Source organism: Glycine max, chromosome 10 (assembly GCF_000004515.6).
Source record: "Glycine max cultivar Williams 82 chromosome 10, Glycine_max_v4.0, whole genome shotgun sequence".
Classification (NCBI taxonomy): Eukaryota; Viridiplantae; Streptophyta; class Magnoliopsida; order Fabales; family Fabaceae; genus Glycine; species Glycine max.
The window spans coordinates 10089570-10104100 of record NC_038246.2 but is presented as its reverse complement, the minus strand read 5'-3'; the positions used below and the strand labels follow the sequence as shown (position 1 = coordinate 10104100).

Below are 14531 nucleotides of genomic sequence, written 5' to 3'. Positions count from 1 at the left end.
AGAGACTAACATCGTCTCCTGCACCCTTTGTCAATCAGGGGCCAACGAACACGTTGACACGCGGAGACTTACGTCGTCTTCCGCATTTTCTGTCATCCTGACCCGTGAAGTCAGGTGACGTACGGAGATACCCAAGCGGTTATCTGTGCAAACGGTTTCTGTCATCCTGACCCGTGAAGTCAGGTAACGTACGGAGATACCCAAGCGGTTATCCGTACAAACGGTTTCTATCATCCTGACCCGTGAAGTCAGGTGGCGTGCGGAGATACCCAAGCGGTTATCCGTACAAACGGTTTCTGTCATCTTGACCCATGAAGTCAGGTGACATGTGGGGGTACCGTATGGTTATCCAAACCTTTCGTCAACCAGGGGCAAACGAGCCCGTTGACGCGTAGAGACTAACGTCGTCTTCTGCACCTTCTGTCATCCTGACCCATGAAGTCAGGTAAAATGCGGGGGTACCGTATGGTTATCCACACCTTTCGTCAACCAGGGGCAAATGAGCCCGTTGACGCGCAGAGACTAACGTCGTCTTCTGCACCTTTTGTCATCCAGGGACAACAAGTCAGGTGGCAGGCGAAGATACCTTATGGTCATCCGCACCTTTCGTCAACCGAGGTGAACGAGTTCGCCGGTATCAGGATGATGTTGGCCGTCCGATTCTGATTATTCTCAAAAATTTTGTAGGGTTTTTCTCTCATCGTCCGAAGACATTCAAGCCCGACAATGCACAAGATTCTACCCTGCTGGGCGGGGGGTGATCAAGTTTGATGGCGTGGGGAAATGTCATGGTTGTCTCACTTTATCGCTTTCAAGACACTGAAGTTTTGTTGACGCTTCTGATGCCTTTTCTTTCCTTCTGAATGACAGGTTCCGCTAGTTGGGACCTTGATCGGCTGAATGATGTTCCGCTCGAACAAAATTAGTGTCTTATCTTTACTTCGCTTTTATCTCCAACAAAAGATAAGTAAAGAGGGGCAACTGTCATACCCTAATTTCGTCCAGGGACCATTGTTTGGTGGCATGCAACCTTCGCTTCACCGCCTCAAGGTACTTAACACCCATCGTTAGGTAATTCGTAAAGTTCCGCGACATTTCGGAAGTCAAAAAGAAGCATTGTTGCATAATCCGTAAAGTTCCACAACATTCCGGAAGTCAAAAGGAGCCTTGTTACGTAATCCGTAAAGTTTCACAACATTCCAGAAGGAAAATGGGTATCGTTACGTAATCCATAAAAAGTTCTGTAACGTTTCGGAAAGGAATCAACAAAAAAAACACAAAAGAGGGGTGTATTTAGTAAAAAACAAAGGGGGTGCAAATAGAAACCATGCCCACTTGGGCCTTCCAGGGGGTTCCAACAGAAGGCGGTGCCTTCTGGTGGAAGCAACCCTACTCGCCTAGGCGAGCTGGGCGGCAACCACCGCCCTTTTTTCTCCTATAAATAGGGGAAAGATGGCAGAGTAAATGGTTCAGCCCTTCTGGTATTTGAGGATTCTCTCAAAATTAGTGAGGAAAATTATTTCCGTGAAAAAAATCCAAGCCGAGGTGCTTCCGTAATGCTTTCGAGACATTTCCGTGAGCGATTTCGTGAAGATTCTTCACCATTCTTCATTGTTCTTCATCGTTCTTTGTTCGTTCTTCGTCGTTCTTCGGTCTTCAACCGGTAAGCTTCCGAAATCGAATCTTTCAATTCATTCTATGCACCCTTAGTGGTCCCCACTTGTTTCGTGTACTTTTATTTTCATTTCGTTTGTTTTTCATACCCCCTTTTAACGTGCTTTAACCATTTATTTAAGCCGTTTTCTCACCTAAAAAATAATAAAATGAATTTCAAGCGATCATTTGTGTTGTAATCTTGTTTAGTCACTGTTAAAATAAAATCCAACCGATCGTTCATGCAGTAATCTCAGTTAAAACCAAAAAAAGGCAAAATAATAATAAAATAATCAAAATATATTTGAATAAAATAATCAAAAAAAATCAATCGGACGTTTTTTCTTTGGAAGTTTCCTTGAATGAATTGACTAATAACAAAAGTGAAACTAAAGCTAAAATCAACTCACAAATCGAGCTTCGTCCGTAAAAAATCACTAAAAACCGTTTTAAGGTTCAACGCTTTAAGCAATCTTTTTTGCTTTTATCACTTAAACATGGACCGTTCAAAAAACATAAAATCAATATGTAACTTTACCGCTTTTTGTCAAACACCCCAAGAGATCGTTAATGGTCCAACGCCTTAACGTTTCTCTCCTTTCAAAATCAAAAGATCTTTTAATGGTCCAATGCCTTAAATGACCTTTTGTTCGGTTAAAATATATCTTGCGAAAAAAGATAAAAACAACTTAGCCAACGTATAGTTCTTAAATAACTACGTAGGTCTGATTTCCTCATCGCAATTGAGGATACGTAGGAGCGAGGGAAATACCCTTGTCGACCACAAAAAGATAAAAAAAATACAAAAGGCGTAAAAATACATAAAAAAGGGAAAATAAAACAAATTGAAGGCATATTTGCACATTTGACTAAAGGTTGCTGTCCCTTGTGACGGACGCGTGGGGTGCTAATACCTTTCCCGTGCGTAAAAACAACTCTCGAACCTTTCACACTTTTCGTAGACCACACCTTTTTCCGATTTTTCTGACGTTTTCCTCAAATAAACGTTGGTGTCGACTCCGCGCATTTTCCTTTCTTAGATGACACACCCGTGAGCCCCGCATTGCCCTCCCGCCGAAGGGTAGGTTGCGACACTTGAGAAAAGTTTTTATGCGCTACGTGTTAAAAGGAAAGTGTATGATTCCAAGTTAGGAACCTGAGGTGTTAAAAGGAAAGTGTAGGATTTTAAGTTAGGAACCTGAGGTGTTAAATTTTAGCGTGATGTATTAAATGTGGTTGAAAACAAGTGTGAGATCATGGGTATTGTATAATTCATGAGCAATGTCTGCATGCAAAAGTTGTTTTAGGGGTTACACCTGAATCAGGAAAGTGAGTCCTGAACGGATTCTTCAGAGTCTAGACCTTGAGGGTAAATACACTTGGTTTGAGTGATACTTTAAGCCTATGTTGATCCCATATGGTTAGAGTATTCTTGCAAAACAAAGTGACCCTGACTAGTCACCTTATTATTTCACTTAGTGAGAGTGACTTGACATACCCATTGTATAGTGTGTCTTGTTATGTACTCCTAGGCACCTTGGTGTTCTTTTTCACTGACACGAAACCACATTACATATAGGATTGAGTCTTAGTGTATCTATTGCATAACGCTTATGTAATGATCATTATGACTTGTTATGTGATGGTGTGTAATGAATTATGTAAGTGTGAGATGCGGTATTGTATTTGAGACGTGTTGTCTTGAATATGTGATTAATTGTGAAGGCATGGAATGTGATTTGTGATTAAATTATAGGAAAAGTGATGTTACGTGTTAAGTGTTGAGATGATGTGAAATGTGCCAAAGTTGAGCCTTGGTATACCTATATTGTTGTTATAATTATATTATTGTTATATTTATATCATAACTGTATGCTTCTGCTTATCTCTATTCGTTGAGGAATGTGATGACTCACTCCTCGTGTGTTTTTTGTGTTTGAATCTTGTGGTTATCTCAAACCTTGTGTTCGTGAGAGCAGATGACTAGGTGGATTACTTTAAGGAAGATTATGATGGAGGATGTCGGGACACAATGCTATGATAGGATGTGACATTGGGCCATGAGTTTGTGTTTTAATTGCATGATGTTCCTTTAACATGTTATTTTACTTTATTTTATTCTACTGCTCAACTTGAGTTCTTTTGTAAACTTGAATGACCTTGTTGTGAACCGAAAATGTTTCTGATAAGTTTTATTTGGTAATAGTTAAGCGAATGTGGAACTTTTATCCACGTGGATTCACTTCAATTTTATTGAATAAAATTGATTTAATTAGATTCTGTGTTTTATATATTTTTCCCATTTATATGCATATTGGGGTAGATGGTGTCACAACATACAAAGAAAAGAGGAAAGAAAACTAGCTTAAACTTTATGCAACTTCCCTTGAAATAGAATCTAAAACAAGCCTTGTTATTATTAATGTATGTATCCAGTGTTGATTACAGTTTCCATCTCGTCTCTATTCAATACTTATAACTTGATTTTTTTACTGTGTAGCTAATCAGTGAAGATTCTAATAACTAGTATATTGTTAAATAAACCCTTAACAACATAAAGCATGTTTAGATTTCAGTACTTGGGAGAGTTTAAGAGTATTTTTATTCTCAAAGTAACAATTTCTTCCTTCTTTATTTTGTGTATTGGAATGGAATAATATGCATTGAAATTTAAAAGAATACTTTCTTAACTTTTTTCCAGATACAATCATTATCATCGTTTGTGATCACTCTCAATGAATTATATGTCATCCAGTCATCCTTCAGTATGTTTGTTAAAAGATAATGTCCACTTGCTTAACATATAGTGATATAGTGTGAACAAACACAAAAGAATACATGGTTTTTTGGCTAGTTAGCAACTCTTTACACTTCAAAAGTTGACTGTGAATGGTGAATTGAAGGCCATCCAACACATATAGAACAGGCAAATAGGAATCTGTTGGTATAAATGTTGACCCTCTTCCACAGTTCCTTTTTCCAAAATTTGTAATTACTCATTTTACGCGGAAGTGGTTTAATCGGAAAGTACACCGGGTCGTCAAGTATTTAATTATTAAAATGGAATTATCCGAGTATCGAACACAGGGAACTTGTTTATTTGGCAAAACTTTGTTCAATAATCAGGCATTTTGTTGACAAAACATAATAATTATGAATTGAAGTAAAAATGTGAAATATCCTAATTAGAAAAACAGTAAACGCAAGCAATTGAAAGTGACAGCAGTGGTTTAAAAGCATTGGGTCTTTCTAATAAACGAGTTGATGCATATAAAGATATTTCTCTAACTAAGAATGTTCTTGTGTTCTATGCTGAAGACTAAAGTACAAAACCTCAATCCCTCGTAAGTGTAGACTAATTTAAACCAAGCTTCGTCCTCAGATCCCTCTTGTTGGACTAGGCTTAATTTAAACAGCATTATAATCACAACATAATTAAAAACTAAAAAACCTGCAATCTATCCCTAGCAATGCAGTTATCTAGCCCTGCTCTATCAAGTTCTAAGGAAACAGTACACTTCCCAGTGCTAAAGTTCCTAACAGTACACACCAATGAGTGATCAGATCAAAAGCATGCAACAATGAAGCATCGATAGAAGCAATGAACACATAAAACACAATTAGATATGAAAAGTGTTTACATCAACTGTTCATTAGAAATCCCCAACTAGGGTTTTAGCAAGCCATAACAAGGAGGCCTTTTCTACAATTAGACAGAGAATATAGAGAAATTGCTGCTTACATAGGAAGGGGGATCCCTCCTTCTCTTCTTGGCACCTCACAAACTCTCAAACACTCTCTAATCTTGCTCAAATGAACCCTAGGCTCCTTGTTGTTGCTTCCTCCTCTGAGTGTGTAAAATTCTATGCAAAAGCGTAATGATTTCATTTTTTTTTTCATGCCCTAATTCTGACAATTCAGGCTTTAAATAAGCTCTGAAATCGCGTCGTCGGGCTTAGCGTCACTGTCACGCTTAGTGCCACTGTCACGCTTACCGCGAGTAAGTGGATTTGGGCTTGGCGCCAATGCTGCGGTGAGCCTGGCAAGAGACGGACGAGTCGCTTAACGAGCTGATCTCGCGCTTAGTACGCTGCTTCGATTCAGGTGCTCTTCTGGATTCCTTCTTCACGCTAAGCGCGCTGAAGCCGCGCTAAGCCCACTATGTTCGCTTAGCGCGACTACCACTTTGGCACTTCAAGAAATTAGCTCCATTTTACCTGAAATTGTAAGATTTTAACATTAATTCCAATAAAAGAGACTCTAATGACAGAGATCAAAACACTACAAAGTTTATTTACAATTCCTACAAAAAAACTATAAATTAGGGAAAACTATACATATTTTGTAAAACTTTTCTATACAAAAGTTAGTCGTATAAGACGACTAACAATAAACAAGTAACAATTGTCTTAATAATGACATTTGGTATAAAATTGAATTTAATTATATTTCACATACATTATTATTTTGTAGTATTTAATAATTTGAACCACTTTGAACCTTCGATTCACGCAACTCGCTAATATTCTGAATTCTTTAATAATTCTTTGTTAACGACCCGTGTTTCCTAAAATTAAAAAGAAAAATGCACCAATGTTGGCCAGCCATTACTCGCTAGTTGCTACTTTCAACGTACCAATCTTGGTTCTCTCTAGTTTCCAAGAATTGTTGCAACAATTGGTTAGTAAATACATGCATTGTTAGCTTGTTATGCAAGGAAACTCCCTTGTACTTACTAACCTTCTCATCTCAACTAATATGCATTGTGTGTCTCTATATATATTTAATATATATCTCCACGCGAATGCCTCTGCCAAAGCACATACATAGTTTCACTTGGCAAATCAGATGATAGAGAAATTAGGAGCACTGACATTATCGATAATAGAGTCGATTCAATAAGCAAATTTTATTTTGGCAATGGACAGTGCGATAAGGAGTAGGACCCCGCCAAATTTGGGAACATCGCCTATCCATAGTTTTGCTTCGATAGTGGACAACACGATAAGGAGTGGGGCTTCATCAAATTTTGGATCATCCCCTGTCCATGGTTTTGCTTCGGTAGTGGACAACGTGATAAGGAGTGGGACTGCATCAAATTTTGGAACATCCCCTATTCATGGTTTTGCTTCCATGGAGGAAATGAGGATGGTAGCTGAATGATTGCTACAAGTTGTGTTGAATGCGACAGGACAAGTTGTTACACCGTTATTCACCCTGGTTGCGCTTAAAGCAACCACATACAATTTCTCACTTCTCAACATGACAGGGACGGCTCAAGAACTTGAGAGACCTAAAGCAAATTTAAGAATGAGACTTTTTATTTATTCATAAAATAATTTATTAAAATTATAATTGTTTTATTTAAAATTTATTTTCAAATATAATTTTACAATAATTTTTTTTTGAGGTATATTAGTACTAAAATAAAATTTGGGATCTTTTTCTCTTTGGGGGCCGGCTGTTGCTAGGTGCACCCAGCAAAATTGCTGGTGCACCCAGCAATTCATTGAAGTTACAAAAATGCCCTTCATTTAAAAATCAAAACTTAATAAATTTTTTTAAAAAAAAAACATTTCTTCTTCCGCGCTCCTACCTCGTCCGTGCACCCAGCAACAGCCTTCTCCCCTTCTTCGACTTCTTCTTCTTGGTCCAGAGTCTTCTTCCGCGCTCCTTCCTCGTTGGTGTTCTTCAGTGGTCTTCGTCGCAGAAGTCTTCTTCTCGTCGGCACAAGCTTTGGTTGTCCATTTTGGTTCCGTCCCTTCGTCTTCTTCATTGGGTTTCTGTGAGCGTTTCTTCCACCATCGAGGTTAGTGTTCTAACCCCATTGGCTTTGGTTATCTGTTAGTATCGCGTTAATGGCCTTAGGGTAGACGACATTGTGGTTGTTGGGTGCTGGAGGTTGAAGACGAAGTTCTTCCGCGAGAAGAAGCTTCTTCCGCGCGTGTGTTAGGGGACGAAGATGGAGTTAGCGGAAAAAGGTGTTCTTCCGCGAGCTCCTACGGAAGAAAGGTGAAAGGTTCTTCCGCGGGTGCCAGCGGAAGAAGGTCAAGAAGGTTCTTCTGCTTGATCCAGCGGAAGAACCTTCTTGACCTTCTTCTGCTGGAACCTGCGGAAAAACCTTTTTAGTTTCTTCCGCAGGAGCCTGCGGAAGAACACCTTCTTCCGCTGACTCCATCTTCATGCTGTTACACTCACGGAAGAACACCTTCTTCCGCAGAGTGCATTTTCTGCTCGCGGAAGAAGCTGCCAAACTTCTTCCGCAGGAAGCAATTTGCTGTATATTTTCAATTTTTCTTGAAAATTATGTCTGAACCTGCAATTTCTTGATATTATTAGTAAGTTTTTTTTATTTATTAGGTGTTACTGAGTGTATATGGTATTTAAGTTACACAAACTCCCTAATGTTGTGTTTTTTAGTTGCTATTGGGACGTCTAAATTGAATTGTTATTTGCTGTGATTTGGTGTGATTGACTTATGCATTAGGATGTCTAAATTGAACTGTTATTTGTTGTCATTTGGTTAGGATGTGTTAATGACTGTATACACTGCATAAATTGAATTGTTATGTGGAACACAACATGAAAGAGCAAAATTAAATTGGTTATCCAATTCCTTTTCACAGGAAATATGACACTATGGTGAGGAACCTCAGCTACAATTTAAAAGAACATGTTGTGCTATGCCTGTTATGGGACAGAGATCGAGCATGAGACGAGTCTAGCTAGTAGCATCATGTGTTAGTAGAAGATAATATTGTAAAATACAACATAAATAGCTAGTTAACAAATTGAACACGAAATGATGGCGCACCTTGATTCCTCTAATTTGATGTATTGAGAATTTTGAATACAAAATGATGTGTTGAGAATTTTGAATACAAAATGATGCACTTGGTGATTACAAATCCAAGCACCCACATTTGTATTAGTTACATGTATTTGTATTAGTTACAAATCCAAGCCATTCCAAACCAAATGCACTCTAAATGGTATGAAAAAGTTTAGTAGGAATTTCTTTACAAAGCATATACGTTGACATAATTAGCTTAATTAAAATTTAAAAAATAAAAATAAGGCTAGAAATTGGCAGGAATTATGGGTAATTAGTATTACTAATACTCAATACAAACCAAATATCCTTATTTGGTGATAAAGCCTAGCTGTCTATTTCTTACCATTGAATCCCTTCCTTGACAAGGATGAAAAGCTCTTATTGAAAGAATAATAGACAACTAGGACAAATTAAATTACACATGTGAGCTATGTATCTAGCCCTTCCTAGTAAGAACAAATGCTTTGTTCAGGTGCTTACTCTTTTCTCCATACCTTACCATATGAACTAGAATATTGTAATAGTTCACTTTCATTGTAACTAAGATTCATGTGCAGTTGGTGATTACAAATCCAAGCACCCACATGGATCCGCAAGCCTTGTGCCCTTTTTGAATATTTGACCATACTCTGTATTTTTATACATTTTCAATTCACAAGGAATCAAAGTGTTTCACTCCACATAAATGTAATTCAAAAAATCCACTCATAAGTAATTTGAGTTTCAGGGCGGGGATGGAAAAAACCCGTTATCATGCCTACTTGAATAACAGTGGATCTGCTATTCAAGAGACACAGGGTTACCACTGTTCAAGGCTTGTCAGAACCATTTGCACTGTGAGAAATTGTTTAGTTAATGAAATTCGTGTGATGATGTTAAGTTAGACAGTTCATATAATTTCTTTGATTTAACTTGAACTTAGAGATGAATTAAAGGAATTTATACCACAATAATTGATTGTAATAGCAAAGTATAAAGGAAAGAAAAATAAAGCTTCTGGTTTAATAAGTAGAATTGTGTCTTGAGAGAATCACAATGACAGGATTTGAGTTCTACTAATCAATTGAATTATATTTGGTGTGATTTATATATGCATTTGTATGTCAATTATTTGGATAAATTATGTTGAACTAAATATATAATCTGTGGGTTTGGATAAATTATGTGGATTAGTTAGAATTCCAAAGCTTTGTTACACAAATTATTTTAGTGTTCTTCATGATTTCAGATCATGGTTAGAACACGAGGTCTACGTCGTCTGGTAGGCACAGGTAGAGGCAGAGACCTTAGTCAGGATGTGGCTGAGGATGTTCCTCGCCGTCGTAGGCCCACTGCCTCAGCATGTAGGCAACCGTTTACCTAGATGGCTGAGGATGTTCCTCAGTTGCCTGAGGATGTTCCTCAGTTGGATGAGGATGTCCCTGATGCGTCTGATGGTAGCCCAGACAGGATAGGAGCTGCCGATGGTGCTGAGTCTGATGGAGTGGCTAGTGATGGGACAGCTGCTGATGATGAGGGGTTCCCCGGTGGGCCACGCGATCCATCAGTTTTGATAGGATTTGTTGATCATGTCGCACACAGCATATGGCGTGGACAGGTACGTACATATTTTATTCTAGTAATTAGAAAGTAATTTCTTTTATTTTGAAATACACAAATTTATAAATTGTTATTCAATTTAGGAGCGACCCGATCTCAAGTTGGTCTCCCATGCTAGGAAAGTAGATAAATTTGGGAGACCGGCTGGTGAGATCGAAGGTATGATTGCGGCCACTGGATTGGATCCATTGATCAGGTGTTCTGTGATCACCACTGATCCTGGACTCATATCCGCCTTTGTTGAGAGGTGGCATAGGGAGACGATCAGCTTCCACCTCCCAGTAGGGGAGGTGACGATCACTCTAGACGACGTTTCGTCGCTCTTGCACATCCCCATTACTGGCGCACTGCATTCATTTGGGCCGATGGCTACAGCTGACGCAGTTGCACTGTTGACGGAGCTACTTGAGGTCACCCCAAAACGAGGCTACAGCTGAGACATGTCAGGCAGGTGGGCCTCATGTTCGGTTGTCCTGGCTTCGGGACATGTACCAGAGTAGGTGCCGGGCCAGGCTGTGGGTTCCTGCAGCTTGGGCGTACCTACTTCACTTGGTTGGTTGCACTCTTTTCGCTAACAAGAGTGCAACCCATGTCCATGTTGTGCACCTGCAGGCATTCAGAGACCTGGCACAGGCAGGGACATTCTCTTGGGGAGCGGCCGCTTTGGTACACTTGTACGATTAGCTTAATGAGGCGTCGCAGGCCCCTACACGGCAGATGGCTGGTTACATTTCACTACTTCAGGTGACTATCGCTGCTTGTAATTTAAATTAAAGTAAAATTCAATCCATGTTTGATTGCTAATGTTGACTTTCTGTTTGTAGTGCTGGATTTACGAGCACTTTCCATCAGTCCACAGGTCTGTTGTTGACGATGGTTATGCTGAGGCTAGCCCACGTGCCTGTAGGTGGCTTACGGGTAAGGCCCAGATGACCGGCATTAAGGGAGCCCCTTACAGAGCACGGATTGATGCCCTGACAGTCACTGACGTCTGTTGAATGTCGTATGTTGAGCATTGAGGAGTTCGGGGCTATGAGTTGATCTCCTCGTACATCGGGCAAGTCAGATGGGGTCCGATCATCGTCTACCTTCGACCAAAGAGGGTGGTTCGGCAGATGGGGTACATTCAGACAGTTCCTCCGCCACCAGTTCATGATTCGTTGACAGGTACTGATAAAGACGACCGGTGGGTACAGTTTGCAGATCATGTAGCGCCTACAGGGGAGCTCTGTGTAGTTCCTGGGCAGGTGGCCCCAAACTACATGGAGTGGTTTTTTCAGATTTCACACCTTTTTGTGACGCCGACGGAGGACTCTGCTGAGCCCAGACCTGTGCCTTCCCTTCCCACTCATGATGATGACTTCGTGGAGCCACCTGTCGCCCAGGTTTCAGTCACGTCAGATCCCCCTGCGCATTCTGTGGTAAGCTGTGTACTTTTTGTTAACTTTATTATTTTTTATAAATTCATACTCACTTGTTATTTTCACTGAGACAGGTTGATTGCACAGCATGTGTCAGGATGGGAAGGATTGCTGAGCATTTGGAGCATGTCATCAACCTTAGGATGGTGACTGCAGGGACTGACTTATATGATATCATGGATCTTTGCTTGAGGATAGCTAGAGATGACGACCCAGATGACAGTCTTAGGCCGCGACAGAGACCCCGCATATATTAGGATTTATCTTTTTTATTGTATTTGTTTATGTATTTAAATTTTAGTATTTGTTTTTGTATTTGTTAAAACACATTGACTTAGATAAAGTATATATTTCTTTATGTATTTAAATTATGTTTTTACTTAAATTATGTCTTTATGTATGTTTTAACTTAAATATAATGTATCTATTTCTTTATGAAGTTAGACATATTAAAAAATAAGTTAGAAATTTTAAAAAAATAACTTTCAAATTTTAATTGATTGAAAAAACAATAAGTTAGAAATTTCAAATAAAGAAGTTACAAATTTAAATAAATAAGTTAGAAATTTAAAATAATAAGTTAGAAATTGATTGAAACAAATAACTTACAAATTTTAATTGATTGAAACAAATAAGTTTCAAATTTTAATTGATTGAAACAAATAAGTCACAAATTTTAATTTTTACTTAAAATTATTATATTATTTAATCAAAAACAAGTTAGAAATTTCAAAATAATAAGTTAGAAATTTAAAAAAATAAGTTACACATTTAAAAAATAAGTTAGAAATTTAAAAAAATAAGTTAGAAATTTTAAAAAAAATGAGTTAGAAATTTTAAAAAAAAAAATTAGCTAGAAACTTTAAAAAAAATAAGTTAGTCATTGAAACAAATAAGTTACAAATTTTAATTTATACTTAAAATTATTATATTATTTAATCAAAAACAAGTTAGAAATTTAAAAAAATAAGTTAGAAATTTTAAAAAAAAATGAGTTAGAAATTTTTTTTAAAAAAACTTAGCTAGAAACTTTAAAAAAATAAGTTAGTCATTGAAACAAATAAGTTACAAATTTTAATTTTTACTTAAAATTATTATATTATTTAATCAAAAACAAGTTAGAAATTTCAAAAAAATAAGTTAGAAATTTTAAAAAATAAGTTACACATTTAAAAAATAAGTTAGAAATTTAAAAAATAAGTTAGAAATTTTAAAAAAAAAATGAGTTAGAAATTTAAAAAAAAAAACTTAGCTAGAAACTTTAAAAAAATAAGTTAGACATTGAAACAAATAAGTTTCAAATTTTAATTTTTACTTAAAATTATTATATTATTTAATCAAAAACAAGTTAGAAATTTCAAAAAAATAAGTTAGAAATTTTAAAAAAATAAGTTACACATTTAAAAAATAAGTTAGAAATTTTAAAAAAATGAGTTACAAATTTTAAAAAAAACTTAGCTAGAAACTTTAAAAAAATAAGTTAGACATTTAAAAAAAATAAGCTAGAAATTTTTAATTGATTGAAACAAATAAATTAAAAATTTAAATTGATTGAAACAAATAAGTTACAAATTTTAATTAAACGTAATTGATTGGACAAAATAAGTTACAAATTTTAATTTGCACGAACAGGTCACAAACATTTATTCCTTATAAATTTTTTTGCTAAAAGTTGATAATAAAACTTTTATTCCTTTTTCATACATACTACACATTACAAACGGATCACAAACATAACAAATTGACACACTAAGACATATTACATTGACTAGAACATGATGGACACAAATTTAATTTGCACGAAACAGCCTAACATTTAACTAGCATTCAATCACGCAAGGGCGTAATCACATCGTCCTCATTTTCCATAACCACTTTACTAAAGAGAGCCAAAATTTCTATCGGCACAAATTATTTCCAGTAATTAGACTCTACCAGCACCTTCAGCACGTCGTCGTCACATTTCAGCTCAACAATTTTAAATTCTAAAACTTTCTCAGAATACTCCAAATGACTAGGTTGTCGATAAAACAAACGCCTTACAACTTGGGATTCGTGAATCCCATGAGGAGGATTCCCTTTAGGTGCTACTTGCTTGATCAAATCCTTCAGTTGATCTATGCTACATCCTTTTGGAATATCAAATTTTTTTGGATTTATTCCGGTGAACGCGTAACCCACAAAGTTGTTTTTGGCGGTGCATGTTCCACCTTCTGTTGTAATACAGAACCGCATCATGTGTAGGGATGCTGGGCCGTTCAAGTAAGTTTAAAATTGCATCTATTGTTCTACCAACAGTATATAACAACTCAATCGGTCCAACAAATGAAAATTGATCATTATACATTAACATGGTGTTCACATCCATGTCATTTTTCAATTGCATACTTTCAAAGTAAATGTTGTTACCTGTATCTTCCACTGGTCGCCGGTAATGAATTTCATCCACAACTTCATTGTTGTTTAGCCGAAGACTGTTGTGTATTCTGCTTTTGAGAGTTGAAAAATCGCATAGGTTTGGTACTCACATGGGCACTGCACCAGAACTTTGAAAATAAACCCCACACTCGTTGTGAATGACGGTTCCATTTCGAAAAATGAATGCCAACCTCGAGTTCATGATCGTCTGGGACGAAGTCTCTCCTAAGAATGCCATTGTTTATCGAAAATTAATTTGACAAACTCTCAATACTAGTTGATGTTGAGTACCATGGACATCCCCATCTATCATATATATAAATGGCCCAGCCAGGCACATGGCTTCCCTTTTTCCAGACACGTGACTATTTTACATTGTGAAGTGTAAAACTAAAGCAACCTCCTGTCATATCGTTCACTGTCGGGTCACGTCAGTCATTATCGTCTGAGAAAAAGGTTGGTTTCGGGCCATGTAAACTTGCCTAAGTACCCTTGTTCGGAGTTTTTTATATATATAAATGGCCCAGCCAGGCACATGGCTTCCCTTTTTCCAGACACGTGACTATTTTACATTGTGAAGTGTAAAACTAAAGCAACCTCCTGTC

The 14531-nt window shown here is 37.2% G+C and overlaps 1 protein-coding gene across 1 annotated transcript; it reads left to right on the top strand.

Moving 5' to 3' along the window:
• The first annotated feature begins 9851 nt into the window (after positions 1-9851).
• On the top strand, positions 9852-10524 carry LOC102667079 (protein MAIN-LIKE 1-like). The gene is made up of 2 exons (XM_006589821.1): positions 9852-10085; positions 10171-10524. Exons 1-2 carry the CDS (start codon positions 9852-9854, stop codon positions 10522-10524), a joined length of 588 nt encoding a protein of 195 aa, XP_006589884.1.
• Positions 10525-14531: the final 4007 nt, after the last annotated feature.

Bases quoted from the DNA above. Each gene is read 5' to 3' on its own strand.
- LOC102667079 (XM_006589821.1), top strand. From the start codon at position 9,852: ATGGCTGAGGATGTTCCTCAGTTGCCTGAGGATGTTCCTCAGTTGGAT. The intron at 10,086-10,170 runs GTACGTACATAT...TATTCAATTTAG, and splicing joins ACAGCATATGGCGTGGACAG to GAGCGACCCGATCTCAAGTT.